This window comes from Periplaneta americana, chromosome 6 (assembly GCF_040183065.1).
Source record: "Periplaneta americana isolate PAMFEO1 chromosome 6, P.americana_PAMFEO1_priV1, whole genome shotgun sequence".
In the NCBI taxonomy this organism is placed as follows: Eukaryota; Metazoa; Arthropoda; class Insecta; order Blattodea; family Blattidae; genus Periplaneta; species Periplaneta americana.
This window is the reverse complement of record NC_091122.1, coordinates 26637996-26657060: the sequence shown is the minus strand read 5'-3', so window position 1 is coordinate 26657060 and position 19065 is coordinate 26637996. Positions and strand designations below refer to the sequence as shown.

Below are 19065 nucleotides of genomic sequence, written 5' to 3'. Positions count from 1 at the left end.
CTCTCATGAAAAACATCTGAGCACAGAATCGTCATCAGAATGCTACCAAGTGCCAAGTGCAATGTTTTCGTTCATAAAATTCAAATGCAGCTTTCGTAGGCTGTCGGGAGATAGCAGCACTTATTGTCAGAACAACAACTCTTAGAACTTTAAAGCAAAATACAAGCTCCTTTATGTATTGTGCCGTTTGTGTGCATGTAGATTGAGAAAGTAATATGCGAAATATGCGACTGTTCGTTGCACAAGCCGAATGAATACATTTTTCATGCCCATTACTTCGGACAAAATGTCTAGTTGAAACAGATACTTTCCCAGTGAATTCAATTTCTTCTGCACTGACGTTGGTGTCCATGTCAGGGAGTGCGACAAACCGTTCTCAATGAGGAAAGCAGTAGACCACGCCTCTAACCCTCCTGTCCCCGCATTAGCCGAACATCTCTATAAACTACCTTTCCTAGGTTTTCAACATCTTTGCAAACCAAGAGGCTCGGAGGCTCCTGCAGACGTACAAAACAAGATGCCAGCTCCAGATAGTCATGAATGAAAATTGTAAAATAAAATTATATTTTTAATATTAACAAAGCCGGGAGATTAGGAACATTACTGGGGGGTGTACAAACCTGCAACCCCCTTGAGAAGCCGCCACTGCATAGTAGTGAGGTTAGGCCTACTTGACGAATATCAGGAATTGTTTAACATGAAATAGAATGTATATTATTTTAATGTACCGAAGTACATATGATATTTCCATGTAGATATTCTGCGTCATCATACAATGAAAGAGTAATGGAACGGAGAAAAATTCTCTCCGGCACCGGGATTTGAACCCGGGTTTTCAGCTCTACATGCTGATGTTTTATCCACTAAGCCAAACCGGATACCACCCCGGCGCCGAACAGAATCGTCTCAGATTAAGCTCCACTCTTGGATTCCCTCTAGTGGCTGCCCTCTGCACTACGTCATAGATGTCTATAAACATAGGACCGAAGTTCACACATGTGCTGAGGAGCTTAATCTGAGACGATTCTGTTCGGCGCCGGGGTGGTATCTGGTGTGGCTTAGTGGATAAAGCATCAGCAAGTAGAGCTGAAAACCTGGGTTCAAATCCTGGTGCCGGAGAGAATTGTTCTTGTTGCATTACTCTTTCATTGTATGAAACAGAATGTACAACAGTAGGTGGGAACACGTACTGAGAATCTATGGCGCCAAACAGCGGCCAATGAAGCCTCACTTCAGTCACGTGCTATTGTTTACATTAGGGTTTTTCTTACAGCGGAAAAGATAGGAGGTAAGTCTGAGCATATCTGAGCAATCATCCAATTCAGACATTTTCCTGAGGTAAGTCTGTACAGATAGTCTCCCATAAGTCTTTGCGTGTTGTTAATGGTGTTAGGAGGCATTCACATAAATCCTAACAAAGACGGTTTGTCACTTGAAGTAGTCTTCTATTTCTTGTAGAGATTTTCCCAGTGTTTCAGGTAAGAAAACATATACAAATGCAACTCCTGATAACGACATCAGGCTGAAGAAGAAAAAAATTCCTTGAGCTCCTGTAACATCCAGGACAAAAGGAAAGCTCTTCACTACACCAAACATCAATGCGTAGGCGATTCCTACCATTACTCCACCTCCCACGCCACGTATCTGAATAGGCAGCAGCTCTCCTATTAGAGTCCATGGGATTACCAGCACCCCTAGCGAGCAGAAGCACACATACAGCAGCACGCACACGACACACGTCCAGTGCTCTTCTTCTGTAGGGGCCATCACTTCCGTGCTGTTCCTCATGTTCGTGAAGCCACCAGTGTACTGAATGGGCTTCACATGCATGTAAACTCCCACAATTAGTGTTGAAATGCACATCCCTAGTCCAGACAATATAGTTAACGGACGACGTCCATATTTACGAGAGGCCACTGCTGTTATCACACTCATCACAAATCTGAAACAGTTAATTACAAAATTAACAATGTTAATGTTCATTAAAAAACTTAAATTACGGTATATTTAATGACGCTCGCAACTGCTGAGGTTATATCAGCGTCGTCGGTGTGCTGGAATTTTGTCCCGCAGTGGTTCTTTTACATGCCAGTAAATCTACTGACATGAGGCTATCGCATTTAAGCACACTTAAGGTAAGCGTTCACTACATCATATCGCACTCATCGGACGAATCGCACGGATCGGAAAAAGACAATCTTTGCTGTAATTGTTATGTAACCGCATTCGCTACATCGTATCAGACGCATCGCCTCTCGGCAAATCCGTCCACGTTTCTCGGATGAGCAACTTTTCCGATGAGTGCGATCATGGCCTTCTTTAATAAATCAACTGTTACTATTATGTTGTGCCATGTTCAGTGTCGCGCCAAAATGGCAGACGGAAAACTTATTTCGCTTGTAGAAAATTGCGAAGAATTATGTAATTTGAGGCGTTCCCATTACAGTAATCAAGTCGTTTCTTTTATGTAACCAATATTTCTTTCGTTTCTTCCTCTTCAATTAGGACGCATGAAGCAATTACAAATTCTTATTCGCTAACAGTCATAATTAATAGACCTAACCTCAACTCCTTTGCTTTCAGCAATGTCAATATTGTACGACGTCATGTTTCAAACAGCTGATAGGGGAATCCAATGAGGCGATGAGGTGGAGCCGTTGCAGTGAACGCACTGCACTTAAAATATCCGTTGCGTGCGATTCGTATGAGGAGTGCGATACAATGTAGTGAACGCTTACCTTTAAATGCCATCGACCTGGGCCAGGATTGAACCCGCAACCTCGAGCACTGAAGGCCAGTGCTATACCAACTACGCTACCCAGGCTGACAATGTCCATATTCTTTGGGTTATCCTTATTTATGAAGGGTATAGGGGAAAAACAATAGATGTCAAAAAAAAATTTAAAAAATGAGATGAATATGACACTATGAAAGAAAGATTGAAACTTTCTGTTGCTACTATCAGAGTTCTTTTACAAAAATCTTTTATAAAATATATGACAGTGTGATGTGTTTTCTTTTATAAAATGTAAGTGCATCTTGTTATCTTTCATAAAAGATTTCTACACCCTGAAACAAATATGGCGGAATGTAAGTATAACTGGATTGTTGCGATCACAAAAATTCTGACATGGAGAAATGAAGGAAATTGAATGTTGAAAGTAAATAATTTATATAATAGAATAAGTTCCTCGCATTGTTGCTTTTTCAGTAAGTTCTATGGCTATCTCTCTTATCACGTCTTGCAATCCATGGTATAACCCATAGGCGTTTCTTTTTCTGTAACATGCATATTGTAATAATTGAATTAATTACAGCTAAACAAACATAATACTGTTCTTCATTCATGGTGTTGTAAACTTAACGCGTAAATATTAGTATCAACAAATCATAAACTTAACGCGTAAATATTAGTATCAACAAATCATAAACTTAATGGGTAAATATTAGTATCAACAAATTATAAACTTAATGGGTAAATATTAGTATCAACAAATTATAAACTTAATGGGTAAATATTAGTATCAACAAATCATAAACTTAATGGGTAAATATTAGTATCAACAAATCATAAACTTAATGGGTAAATATTAGTATCAACAAATTATAAACTTAATGGGTAAATATTAGTATCAACAAATTATAAACTTAATGGGTAAATATTAGTATCAACAAATCATAAACTTAATGGGTAAATATTAGTATCAACAAATCATAAACTTAATGGGTAAATATTAGTATCAACAATTTATAAACTTAATGGGTAAATATTAGTATCAACAAATCATAAACTTAATGGGTAAATATTAGTATCAACAAATTATAAACTTAATGGGTAAATATTAGTATCAACAAATCATAAACTTAATGGGTAAATATTAGTATCAACAAATTATAAACTTAATGGGTAAATATTAGTATCAACAAATCATAAACTTAATGGGTAAATATTAGTATCAACAAATTATAAACTTAATGGGTAAATATTAGTATCAACAAATCATAAACTTAATGGGTAAATATTAGTATCAACAAATCATAAACTTAATAGGTAAATATTAGTATCAACAAATTATAAACTTAATGGGTAAATATTAGTATCAACAAATCATAAACTTAATGGGTAAATATTAGTATCAACAAATTATAAACTTAATGGGTAAATATTAGTATCAACAAATCATAAACTTAATGGGTAAATATTAGTATCAACAAATTATAAACTTAATGGGTAAATATTAGTATCAACAAATCATAAACTTAATGGGTAAATATTAGTATCAACAAATCATAAACTTAATGGGTAAATATTAGTATCAACAAATCATAAACTTAATGGGTAAATATTAGTATCAACAAATCATAAACTTAATGGGTAAATATTAGTATCAACAAATCATAAACTTAATGGGTAAATATTAGTATCAACAAATTATAAACTTAATGGGTAAATATTAGTATCAACAAATCATAAACTTAATGGGTAAATATTAGTATCAACAAATCATAAACTTAATAGGTAAATATTAGTATCAACAAATCATAAACTTAATGGGTAAATATTAGTATCAACAAATCATAAACTTAATGGGTAAATATTAGTATCAACAAATTATAAACTTAATGGGTAAATATTAGTATCAACAAATCATAAACTTAATGAGTAAATATTAGTATCAACAAATTATAAACTTAATGGGTAAATATTAGTATCAACAAATCATAAACTTAATGGGTAAATATTAGTATGAACAAATTATAAACATAATGGGTAAATATTAGTATCAACAAATCATAAACTTAATGGGTAAATATTAGTATCAACAAATTATAAACTTAATGGGTAAATATTAGTATCAACAAATCATAAACTTAATGGGTAAATATTAGTATCAACAAATTATAAACTTAATGGGTAAATATTAGTATCAACAAATCATAAACTTAATGGGTAAATATTAGTATCAACAAATTATAAACTTAATGGGTAAATATTAGTATCAACAAATTATAAACTTAATGGGTAAATATTAGTATCAACAAATCATAAACTTAATGGGTAAATATGAGTATCAACAAATCATAAACTTAATGGGTAAATATGAGTATCAACAAATCATAAACTTAATGGGTAAATATGAGTATCAACAAATCATAAACTTAATGGGTAAATATGAGTATCAACAAATCATAAACTTAATGGGTAAATATGAGTATCAACAAATCATAAACTTAATGGGTAAATATGAGTATCAACAAATCATAAACTTAATGGGTAAATATGAGTATCAACAAATCATAAACTTAATGGGTAAATATGAGTATCAACAAATCATACACTTAACGCATAAATATTAATATCAACAAATCTTCGGAATGGAACACGTGTTAGCTGTTGTGGAACGAATGTTAGGAGAGCTCTTGTTCCTAATTTTAGGTTATCTTTGATATAAATAAAAGATTTTATGTACCATCAAACCGTCTAGATGTTATCTAGTATTTCACTGAAAATAGTATGTTATAGCGCACAACTCAGGGATTGTTTTCTATTATTTTCATTTTATGAACTTCCACAGTCACTGAGGAAAACAAATTTTAAATGCCGGTCGACTCAACCCTGTACATGGTGTTAAGTCGACCACCATATTAAAAATACATGTAAATGAACGTTTGCTCTCATTCCGGTCGATATCGTCCTCCTTTTGGATGCTTTTATTATTATTTACTTTATTATTTTTTATTTTTAAGTTGTTTGGGATAGGAAAATGCGAATTTTAAACAGTTATTTTAATGTGCATACATTAAATAGGTTAAGGCTAATAAATTCAATAGAACATATTTAATTAATTAGCAGACATAAAATTACGTCAAACTACACAACATTATCACATTATTAATGTACTAATTAATAAGATAGCCCTGAAAAATACAGAAAAAACAGTTTCCATCTCCTAATTAATATCATAACCCTGAAAATCAACACCAAATTTTACGAATTCCTTTTTGTCCATAGGAACAGGAGCACTTAGTTTTCTTTCTACCTGAACATAGTCAATAAGACTCACATCCTCCACCTCAGGATATTTGAACTGGAATCAACCACAATTTCTAACAAAACGAAGTTCAAGTCCTTCTCCTGGAACCAGTTCCTCAATGCAACCAACATAAAATTTGTCTTTTTAGTTGGGAACTTCACTAAAAGCTGATCCCCTGATTTAGGGTCATCAAAATTGTCATTATCATTGTTATCTTTCTCTTCAACCCACTCATCTGACGTATCCTTAGTGGAATGTCGTCAGTCTTCATCACTATCACTGGACTCCTGGTATCCTCTCTGTTTTCTTTTCTTGGTGGTTTTCTTGGCTTCTCTTTTTCTGGTCTCCTCAGTCGAGACAGGATGAGAGATTTCTTCAGTTGACTGAGATCTTCCGCCTTCAGTAGGCCTACTGATACAATACTTTTTACTGGTTCAATTTCAATTTTCCTTTTCCTTTTCTTGGAAGCCAATTATTTTTCATATCTCATGCCCTGGAGCACTTTGATGACCGCTTCTCTCACCAGTGCTGGTGTGTACTGAGCTTCTGGAGACTCTGTCAAACCAGATTGTGATAGTTTATTAAGGACTCTTTGTAGCTGGAATGGATTAATTCCACAGGCCTGCATAGTCGACTCTGTACTGGAATACAACTTCAAATTGTGACATCTCTCAATAACATGGAAAAATATTTTTTGTTGTAATATGTTGTTAAGCTTAAAATTCTGATTACAGAAATACAGTTATTTTGTATTGCATTGCAGTTAAACAAGACTAAATTGTTAAAAGTTAGACAGAGTATTTTTGTTACTATTTTTGCTATTGACAACAATGAACTTTACATAATCAAGGACGCACAATACGTTTGGCACTACCATGCGAGATTGAAAGGGGAAGTGTTATCAATCAGCTGGAAGCAAGCAGTGGCGGTTAGTAGGCAATTCTATTGGAATAAACACGTGAAATTAGAAAGTGTACACAGTGGTCGAATCTAGACCCCCAGGTCGACTCTAGACAGTTCCACGGTAGTGTAATATACCCCAAATCCTATCTTTTATCAAAGATATTTTATAAAATATTTTATCATATTCTTTGTCAAAGAACGTTCACGGTTTAATAGTAGCCTTGCCTGAAAATGGTGACGGAATAATCGGTGTGCAATGGAAAAACTATGACTATATTTGTGACTGTATAGAATAACAATGAATATCAGTTAATGAAACAATAATTTTGCAGTAATGGCTGCAAAGAACAACACATCTCCAGCTCAAAATCATGAATTCAAGCTTCCTGATTGTTTGCACGAAGAGCTTTTACCTATCAGCTATGCTAAATACTACCTTATGGTGTGAAAAACCTTCTGTGGTGATGATGCTAAATTTTATGTTGAAACTTTACCATACAGCAAACAAGTTAAAGGCAATTGAAAATGCAATGTCTATATTGATTTCCAAACAAAGTTTATATATTACATTAATAATGTTAATCATGACTGCACTGTGAATATAAAACAGTGACGTTATTGAGACTCATTGTTTTTCCTCTCCTTTTATTTTGACATCCATTGTTTTTCATCTTTACAGTTTGCTATTGTAATAGATAAACCTATAATAACATGTTACATTTTCATGTAGCTATCACTGATGTTGTATGTGTGTAGTATTACATAACTCACATCTTCTACTGTCAAATGGATATTTGTATCATTATGTATGTTTGTATGTAATCATTACCGGTATCTGTACAGTACACACCTGATTAATCCCAGAAATACAAGTGCATCATATTCATCAAATCCTGCACCAAACGTCCCTCCAACCATTTGAAAGACGTGCACTGCATAGAATATGACAACGTAACCTCCCGACAGCTGTTGGAACAGGAAGATGAAGAGCAGTATCAAAACTGGTTTTACTACGGAAGGAGCCAGTACAGACTTTGAGCGCATTTTATACCACTGGCTCCTCTCCTTTTCATTTTGACTTCGTTGTTGAACTGTTTCCATCAGGGACTTTAATTCTTGCTGGTAACGCTGAAAAAATAAATTCAATACGTACCCAGATTAAGGTCGCATCTTAAAATAACACGTCTTAAATGAATGAATGGTTGAATAAATAAGTGAATAAATGAATGAATAAGTGAATAAATGAATGCGTAAATAAACGAATGAATGAATAAATAAGTGAATAAATGAATTAATGAATAAATAAATGAATGAATGGCGTAATTTAATAAATGAATAAGTGAATAAATGAATAAACGCATAATCGAATGAATGAATAAGTGAGCAAATGAATGACTGGAGTAAGTGAATAAATTAATTCACAAATAAACGAACAAATGAATAAACAAATAAATTAATAAGTGAATGAATGAATGAATGAATGAATACATAAATGAATGAATAAATAAATACATAAATGAATGAATGGAGTAAGTGAATAAATGAATGAATGCATAAATAAATGAATGAATGCATGAATAAATGAATGAATAAATAAATGCATAAATGAATGGAGTAAGTGAATAAATGAATAAATAAATAAGTGAATGAATGAATGCATAAATAAACGAATGAATGAATAAATGAAAAATAAATATATGCATAAATGAAGTGAATAAATGTATAAACAAATAAGTGAGTGAATGAACGCATAAATAAACGAATGGATGAATTGATGAATAAATTAAAAATAAATATATGATAAATGACTGGAGTAAGTGAATAAATGAATGAACAGACAAATTAATAAGTGAATGAGTAAATGAATGCATAAATGAACGAATGAATGAATAAATGAAAAATAAATATGTGCCTAAATGGAGTAAGTGAATAAATGAATAAACAAACAAATTAATAAGTGAATGAATGAATGAATGCATAAATAAACGAATGAATAAATAAATAAATCAACGAATGGATGAAGTGAATAAGTGAATAAACGAATAAGTGAATAAATGAATAAGTGAATAAATGAATGAATGAATAAATAAATCAATGAATGGATGAAGTGAATAAATGAATAAACAAATAAATGAATAAGTGAGTAAATGAATGAATGCATAAATAAACAAAAAATGAATAAATGAAAAAATATATATGCATAAATGTAGTAAGTGAATACTGGTTAAACGAATAAACAAATGAGTAAGTGAGTGACTGAATACATAAATAAACAAATGAATTACTAACTGCATAAATAAATTAATAAATAAACGCATAAATGGATGAATGAATGAACGGATGAATAAATAAACATAAAGCAAGAGTATGACACACAAACTCGCCAAATCAAAATGCGTGAACATAGCAGTACAATCAAAATGGGTCTTTGTGCATCATCTTGGCTTGTGCTGACATCTGTGGGATTTCTTTTTCAACTGTGTATCCATAGGAACAGAATGGTGTAACAGACCTGACTGACTTACTGGACTAGAGTAATTATGTAATCATGTTTAAGGAAATATAAACTCAGATATAAATGAAGAAGTTTTGATAATATCAAATGTTTCTTTAATTTTTTTCTCAATTGCATTATTACACAAACCTTTATCTGGACATAATCATGTTCCATTTTAAAAACTTAACTAGTATGGACACGGCATTTTAGCTGTCACTATGAGAATTTTATTTTATTCTCGTGAAATATTTCACATGAGGGAAATAATTCTTGTGACGTTTACTACATTAGTATTGAAACTACTCACTGTTAGGAATCTATAACTCTATCGTTATAAATTCAATAATGGGAAGGGTAAGAATTGATGGACGTCATTTGTTATACAAATTCTGCAAATGACCCACATATGTTCCTCCACACTTTGTAATAATATTTCTCATTCAGTACAAGAAAGATAAAAACCTGTGGATTCCTGTTTAGCCACCGCACTGCATCTTCCATGTGTTCACGTCTCTTCTGTTTGTAAGTGGCCAGCCAGTGCGGACTTTCAGGTAATAACCACAGAGCCACGAAGGTTGCGACAGCCATAACACCAAACCAGATGGCCATTTCCCTCCACGTGAACCACTGTGCCAAAATGCACGTGAGGAGAATGCCGAAAGAGACAAACACACTGTTTAGGCACAGCAGCATGGGACGTATGTTGGGATACGACACCTCAGACACATAAACTAGAGCCACTGTTGATAAACCTGAAACACCAAGTTTGCTTCATTAGTTCAACATCTTACTTTTCAAAGTGGGGGTGGCTGGGGATGGGGGATGAAGTCTAAAATCCAATTAAGCCTGGTTTCAGACTTCCCCCTCAATATCTAAATTGAGGTGTTTTTTTTTTTTTGTTTAAATTGAATTCAATTTAAATAATTAGTTATTTAGACTGGGAAGTTTTGAAATGAGAGCCCTGTATAATATTCTTCAGAAGCCAAGAATTAGTTTGGCTATAATGAAGACTGTGAAGAGAAATGTTCTGTTTTGATCGTGAAAACACATTCATCAAACTGGAATGATATAATTCAATCCAATTCAGTTTATTTGGCCATTAGACATACAGTTTTAGGCTTCGTCAGAATACATTGAAAAACATATAAATGCATTTTAAAAAAACACTAATAAAAGAAACAGTAAAATTTAAATAATACAATGAAAACATGAAATAATTTGAAACTTTTAAATTGAAGAAAACTAACTAAATTGCAATTAAATTTATTTATTAAAATACAATTTCATACAAATTTGTGTTGAAAAACTCAGCAACAGAATAAAAAGGATTATTTAATAACCAATTGTAAAATCTAGTTTTGAAGCTATTGATTGGTAATTTATAATATTGACTGGGGAGTTTATTATATAATTTCATCCCCATAATTAAAAAGTTTGTGTTGCTCTTGTGTAATCTATAATATGGAATATTAATTTGTTCACTATTTCTAATTTCATGATCATGTATATTGGCCACTAATGAGTAATTGTCGATATTTTGTCGAGTGTAAAGTACTAGATCATATATATATATATATACAAATTTATGATTGTTAAAATCCGTGATTGTCTGAAAAGTAGCCGACAATGTTCCAGATAGTTTGATTTACATAAAATTCTAATGGCTTTCTTTTGTAAAATCAAGACGCTTCCAATTTTAGTTCCATTTCCCCATAAAATTAGGGCATATCGGATTATCGACTGAAAGAAAGAAAAATAGGCACATCTTAAATAATTTTGAGAAATATAAGTCGTTAATTTCTTTAACAAATATAAAACTCTTGATAGCTTTGTGCATATGTATTCGATGTGCTTATCCCATGTTAAGCTGGAGTCTATAAAAAGTCCTAGAAATTTTGTGTAGTTGAGTCTGTTGTCCTTATTTATTAGGTAATTTAGTCTGAAAGTTAATGCACCAGATTTAATACTGGTACATATCTAAGTACACTGAAATATGAAAAGGGCTATTAAACTTACCTCCACCCATCCCGGCTAGTAATCTTCCGACATATAGCACCTCAACACTTTGTGCCAATCCTACCATAATCCATGCCACAACCAATGGCACACAACTCAACTGACATGTTGTTCTGCGACCCAGTCGATCCATGAGAGGCCCAGTTACCAAGGAGCCAACTAGTGTCCCAATAGTTACCAAACTAGCTGTGGGCAAACAAGCACATTTCAAAGTTAGTTTAGGCTACAGTAATAACATTATTATTATTAACAGAAAATCACAATTTAAGTCACATGGAGTTAGTGTGCACTCGAAGTTGGTTGCTTGACGGTTGTCAGCCCACTTTAAGGTCTGTGGATATAGAGGGAAAAATTGGATCGGTGTCTGGTAGAGTTTCTGGGTAGCTTAGTTGGTAGAGCGTTGGTACGTTAAACCAAAGGTCCCGAGTTCGGTACCTGGCCCCGGAACAATTTTTCCCTTGAAATTATTCATTATTATTATTATTATTATTATTATTATTATTATTATTATTATTATTATTAGAATTTAACCTATTAAAATTTATAAAAATCTTTATTTGACATAAGAATCCAGACCAAATTTTAATCTTTTAATCTCTGTACCCTATTTATTACAACATTCTCTGACATTTTCAACTGTTCATGTAATAACTGCATCGCAAAGAGCATTTTATAGGAAGCAAACTGTTGAATAAAAAAGAACTGAGAAAACAGCAAATGAAAGGTACACCAGATCTTTAGTTACACAATGCACATGCCTTATAAAAATGCCCGCTGGTGACTTTAAAAGGGACAGAACAGGTAAAGTGATTTTCTGATATTTTTTTATGGGATAAACTAAAAATCATATTTTGGTCCAAATTTCTCAAATTTCAGTCATACCTCCCCTTAACATATTAACCTGATGTCCAGAGCAAGAATCTCTACGGCAATATTGAACTACAAACAAAGAAGAACAATGGGATGCCTCGTGAAGATATAACAAGAAAACTTTTGAGACTATAATAGTTTTTTAGAACTATAACATGACATGATGATGATCAGGAGGAGGATAATGATGATGGTTATTATTTATTATTACTATTATTTATTTATTTTTTTCCTCCCTGTTATTTATACTCTCTTTAACATCTCTGGTCATATCGCGAGTTAATCTTTTGGTTGAAATCCGAAGGCCTGTGTACTATTGTTGAGAATGGTTCCATTGTTGTGAACTAGATGGCGACTGTATATGTATTACTGATTTGTTATGAATATGATTTGGTGATGAATGAGGGCGGTGATATTCAGGGATGTTGTGGCCCGAATTTCCTGGCATTTGCCTTACGGTTGAGGGAAAGCCCTGAAAAACCTCAACCAGGAAATTCAACCCAACCGGGAATCGAACCCGGGCCCTCTGCGTAAGAGACCAGCATGCTTATCCCTACACCACAGAGGTGGTCTACTATTATTATTATTATTATTATTATTATTATTATTATTATTAACACTATCATCATTATTACTATCATCATCATTATCATCATCAATATTATTATCATTATTATTATTATTATTATTATTATTATTATTATTATATTATGACTTTAATTATCAGATTACCTCTAAATATTTTAACTGTTGTAGCTTTATTCTTGACGTCAAAATCTTGATTATCAGTTTTTTTGCAAAGTTATCAAGGGTGATATTGATTGTGAGTCTATCATAAACAATATCAGCCTTCGTATTCCTACAAAGGGTTTAAGATTTCAAAAAATTTTTTACAACAGAAATTCAAAATCTCTTTCTCCAATTTGCAGATGCTACAAGTATGTCAATTTGCATGGGAACAATTTAGATCCTTTTAAAGTATAGTTTCGTTTATTAGTATTTACTGTCCTTGTTCTCAATTTTATTTATGTATGTTTTTCTTGATTTAAGATATTATTTTATTTTTTATTGCACCTTTGTGTCTTCTGTTTGTGTATTCTGCTGAACTATAATTGGCCTCTGGCTGTTGTTCAGCACACAAAAACAAATGAATGAATGAATGAATGAATGAATGAATGAATAAATAAATAAGTAAATAAGCAAATAATTAAATAATTAAAATAAATAATAATTATTATTGCTACTGACCAGCACATAAATATAAATAAGTAATAAATAAATAGTAATAATAAAGATATTATTATTATTATTATTATTATTATTATTATTATTATTATTATTCAAAACGTTAGAAACAGTCATTTTTAATAGTACATTATGCAACGAGCCTATAATGGTAGTAATTAAGACGCGAGTATGTTAATGAAACGAGTGCAAGCGAGTTTCATAATTTTCATACGAGCGTCTTAATTACCATCATAGGCAAGTTTCATACGACTTTTTATGCTCGACCATACTTCCAACTTGAAATTATTCATAAGTAGTCATGTTATTGTTATCTAAATGAGGAGCGGAACTGACCTTGTGCAATACCTCGTAAATTGTGAGATGTGCGCAGACGCGAAAGTATTGATATTTTCCGAGAAACAGATGTCGACGACCTTGATATAATCTAGAGAGTAAAAGAAACATTAATCTTGATATAACCTTGAAATTGAATTATACATTAAAAAACGAGATGATAAATTGAATTTATTTGAATATTATTTACAATTAACGCTAATTATTATAGTAACAGTACTGACTTTATTTTAAATGTAGGTTATTTATTGTGCAATTGGTGAAATCGATACTTGCGCTTTCATATGGTGCTTTTTGATTGGCAGAACACTTGAACTTTAATGAATAGGTGTACTTTAATGAGGTCCATTAAAAGGCTGCTACCAGGTGTATAATTACTACATTTCGGCATGGTCGAGCATAAAATTACTACTAAAATATGTTGCATCACATGTTGCAGAAACATTACATTCTTTATTTTATTTTTTTTTGTATCCACTATTACTGGCAAGCCATGAAGGCATTTGGGGAGAATGGAGGTAGAGCTCCATGCTTTCTTGACGTCGGTACTAGAATGAGGTTCTAAAATAAATATGTTCTAGATGGCAGTGAGTCAAGCTACAGCAAGCTACAACGTGTTTACAATTATACTTACCAATCCATGAGCTCTGGTCTTTAGTAGCTGTTGGGACGCTTCCGGGTTCTTCCAGCTGGGGTAATAATACTGCAGAATATGCCATGCTGACTCCAGCCTGTATCACAATGCTGTGAGCCACACAGCTTGCCGCTACCTGTAGCAATAGTGAAATCAAGTCTATGGTTCAACTATGTTTTCATGTAGCTTAACATTTTTAATAATAATAATAATAATAATAATAATAATAATAATAATAATAATAATAATAATAATAATAATAATAATAATAACAATAACAACAATAACAATAATCCGTGGTGCTACAGCCCATGAAGGACCAAGACCGACCAGCCGGCTGCTGGTCTCACGGCCACATGCCGAAGCAGAGGTGAACGATCATCCAACCAGAATGGAGGTATCGTGTGGATAGCATCAATGATCCTCCCAGCCGTTATAGCTGGTTTGTGTAACCGGATTTCGCTACCTATCGTAGCTCCCCAAGTGCATCACGATGCTGGTGAGGGAACCAGTCCCATACACTGGCCGAAATTTCATGAGAAAATTTCTTCCCCCATGAGGACTCGAACCAGCGCGCATTCCGCAACGCGAGTCCTAGGCAGGATGCCTTAGATCACGACGTCACGGCGCGGGACTAACATTTTTAATAATGTTATTAAATGTTTAATTAAATTTCAGAATATTGCACCTCTAAAGAAAGTAAGATTTAAAAATAAAATAACACACTCATATAAAGTTTCAAGGAAAAAAATACACATACAAACCTATACAAACACAATACTTCAGTTTAACATTTCAGAGACATTTTCTTGTGCAATTCAACAGTTGTATAATTTTTTAAGCCTACAAAATTCTCTGTTATAGTGATTATTTATTATCAACAGAAAAAAAATTCGCTCCAGCACTAGGGATCGAACCCAGGACCTTCAGTTCTACGTACGTGCTGTGGATGGAACCCCAGCATACCTCAGTGGTAGAGCATTCAGTACGTAGAACTGAGCAATTCTAAGTCTACAGTTGTGTTCTGATACACATTGCACATAATCCAGCCTATGGGTGGGACTTCTGGGTCATTCTGTACATTATGATGGCACCCAACTCTTTGTGGAAGTCTTCTGATAGCGCGTATTGCGTCTCTTGACTGCCTCCTTAACTGGTATTCGTGAAAATCATTTAGTTACCGAAATTGAAAAAGGAGATGCCTTGTTGTTCCAAATATTTGACATATCTGTTTAAGAAGCGATGCAACCCTAATTAAAATATCTGGCTATGACAAAATGTAACTTTAGGCATGGGCAAGGCATATAGAAAATCTCATGTTCGTTGGTTCTGTAGATTTTTAGAAAAAGGTACATAGGTTAAAGGTTGGTAATATTGTGACATTAATGATATTATGATAGTTCTTTTTGAGAATTTTTTACAATTTTACTGAGCGAGAGAACGACCGGTTTTGTGCAAAAACTTGTCCAGGAACATTTTCTTAATATGTTGACGCAAAAAAAAAAAAACGATCTTCCTATCGCTCAGTAAAATTGTAAAAAATTCTCAAAAAGAACTATCATAATATTATTAGTATCACAATATTGCCAACCTCCTTTATCCTATTTATTTTAATTCGTTATGAAAATTTAAAAACAAATTCATAAAATTCTGAAAAAAAAAAAAGATAAAATTTACATATTTCAATCAGTATTACAAATTTCAACTTGTAGTTGCAAAAATATGGCAGTTATAGGCAATATTATATGATGTGTAATTTCTCATCTGTCCTAAGAATCGTTATGTTTTGGAATAGTTTGTATTGTACAGTCTGATCCGTTTGGGTATGGATAATATTAATTTATTATTATGAAGCTATTATGATAGTAGGAAAAATTTCTTGCTTGTTATATTATGATTAAAAGATGGGAGTTTCCATATATGACAATCAACAATGCATAATCTGAAAGGACAAATGAAAATCGTAGATGATTAAAATGGCTACTACAAATCAACAGCGGGCACAATGTGTTCTTTGGTATGCTAAATTTGAGAGTGTTAAAAGAGTTCAAAGGGAATTTCGACGTGAGTATGGTGTGCGTAATGTACCTAAATACGATTCCATAATGCTGTGGTATCGAAAATTTGTAGAAACAGGTTCTGTGTTAAAAAAAACATGCAGGAGGTCGCAGGCGAAACTCAGTACGAGAAGCAGCTATCTCTTGGCTTGCCCCCTCCTGACTTCTTTGTGTGGGATTTTGTTAAAGACATTGTCTATTCACAGAAACCCAGGAACATTGATGATCTGAAATTAAAAATTACTCAAGCTTTTCAACAAATCACCCCTCTTATGTTACAACGGACATGGGCTGAATTGCATCACCGTTATGAGTTGTGCAGGGTGCGCAATGGGGGTCATGTTGAGCTCTGAGGAATCTCCCATCTTTCAGTGTTGTATGCACAAAGTTTCAAGGAATAAAGTTCAGTAGTAAATGTTTTACGGTGTTTTTATTTTATCCATACCCAAACGGATCACCCTGTATAATTTGCAGTTAGTTTGATCTTATATGTTAGCATACATACTTGAGGTATAGCATCCCTCCATCTTGGCTGTAATTCTGGTAACACATCAGGCCTGTACCTAAAAAAATTATAAATTATCATACGATTAGTATTTAATAAAGTGACCAAAGATATAGAAACCTTCAATACAGTTCATACAGTATTAAAAAACTTACGTTAATTCTTCTTTCATAATAAAGGCATTGTCATCATCTCCATTAGTTAATTCCTGGCGCTCTACGTCCAACTCATCTGCCTTTTCATTGTCTTCTGGCATCTGCAAAAAAACATAGAGCTGAAAACTCAGTATTCTTATTGGCGTATTTTTTTTCACAGACGAAACTGGAAATCTTCTAAATTAGGTACCAGCGGTTTCAGGATGGTTAATTATACATGTTAAGACCAATTATTTTTGGAAAAGCGAAAATTACCAGAAAAATTTCGGCTACAGATTTATTATTAGTATAGATGATGACTATCTTGCGTGACAAAGATTCAGGGAAGGAAAAATGGTGTCTCGACACGACATTGCATGGCCTTGCGCCGTACATCTCTGTACAAAGATAATTAAGAAGAATGTAGGTACAGAACTCATCATATAGTCTATATCTGGTATCTTCAAACTGTCACCTATGTGGTTTTATGGGCAAAAAAAATGTCTTTTTCCTCTAAATCGTTCCTAATACCCTACTCTACACATTTTAAAGTTTCAAGTGCGTAAGATGATTGGTAACCCTTCTAATTACATCACAATTAAAGATCCGTACAGGTCCGCTCATTTGAATTCTCAACGTTAAGGGCTCCAGATAGTAATTCTGTTGCGATCTGTGGCCAAAAGTTATCATTTTTAAAATGTAATATTTTCACTTCCGTTAAAGATACGCCCCTGAAACTCTTAACATTTACTAAACACACCTTTTCAAATATAAAAATGTGGGAATGAATCCTCTGGAAGTGTGTGCTTATTTTTATTTTTATTTTTAGTAGGTTATTTTACGACGCTGTATCAACATTTCGGGTTATTTTGTGTCTGAATGAAATAATAAAGGTGATAATGCAGGTGAAATGAGTCCGGGGTCCAGCACTGATAGTTACCCAGCATTTGCTCATATTAAGTTGAGAGAAAACCCCGGAAAAAACCTCAACCAGGTAAATTTTCCCGAACGGGATTCGAACCCGGGCCACTTGTTTTCGCGGTCAGACGCGCTAACCATTACTCCACAGGTGTGGACGTGTGTGTTTATGACTAAAAGGTTTTTAAATTATGAAGTGCACAGAAAACAAAACAAGTTTCGAAACATATAGGTAACTTATCATTATCTCAGGAACTATTAAAGACAGTGAGACGAATTTTTGCACGAATTTATATTTTATGGAGCTCTACACAGCCAGTGAAGAGTTGAAGGGCTCAGAGCCAAAGGCGACTAACTGACAATTACAAAATGAGTAAATAAGGGTTAAAATTAAGAGGATCCTGACAAAAAAGTGATTGGTTTCACAAATTATTTTAATTGGTCTACATTGAATAAGTACAAAAATATATCATGAATCTATAACAACAATGTATAGTTTTGAAAAAAAAAGGCTTAATAATAAACAATACAAAATTGTGGGTTGGTCGCTTTTGGCTCTGAGCCCTTCAGTTATTCCAGTATTTTGTAAAACTGTTTAATTAAAAAAAATATTGAATGAAAAATTAAGTACAAAAACCCTTCCGCGTAGGCCTCACCGCGAAACACGATTATCATGATCCCAGAGGAGAGCCCACGGTGCGTAGCGCTACCACCAACAACTAATGACCACATATCCACGGGGTTCAAAGTCGGCAGCGGCCAGCAGCCAACTGACTCTACATAGGAGCAAGCCCGAAACCTTCGAAAGAGTTATTGGGTTATTTTACGACGCTGTATCAACATCTAGGTTATTTAGCGTCTGAATGAAATGAAGGTGATAATGCCGATGAAATGAGTCCGGGGTCCAGCACCGAA

General features: G+C 33.4%; 1 protein-coding gene across 2 annotated transcripts in view; it reads right to left on the bottom strand.

Moving 5' to 3' along the window:
- Positions 1–1287: 1287 nt before the first annotated feature.
- Positions 1288–19065, bottom strand: part of LOC138701157 (facilitated trehalose transporter Tret1-like) — an 81859-nt gene continuing 64081 nt past the window's right edge. For both annotated transcript variants that reach the window (XM_069827771.1, XM_069827770.1), the window contains exons 3-9: positions 17254–17354; positions 17099–17156; positions 14537–14672; positions 11452–11637; positions 9898–10187; positions 7789–8066; positions 1288–1942 (exon numbers count right to left, since the gene is read on the bottom strand). In XM_069827771.1, the coding sequence (XP_069683872.1) occupies positions 1429–1942; positions 7789–8066; positions 9898–10187; positions 11452–11637; positions 14537–14672; positions 17099–17156; positions 17254–17354 (1563 nt within the window). In that variant the 3' untranslated portion in view covers positions 1288–1428. The remainder of the gene's footprint in view (positions 1943–7788; positions 8067–9897; positions 10188–11451; positions 11638–14536; positions 14673–17098; positions 17157–17253; positions 17355–19065) is intronic.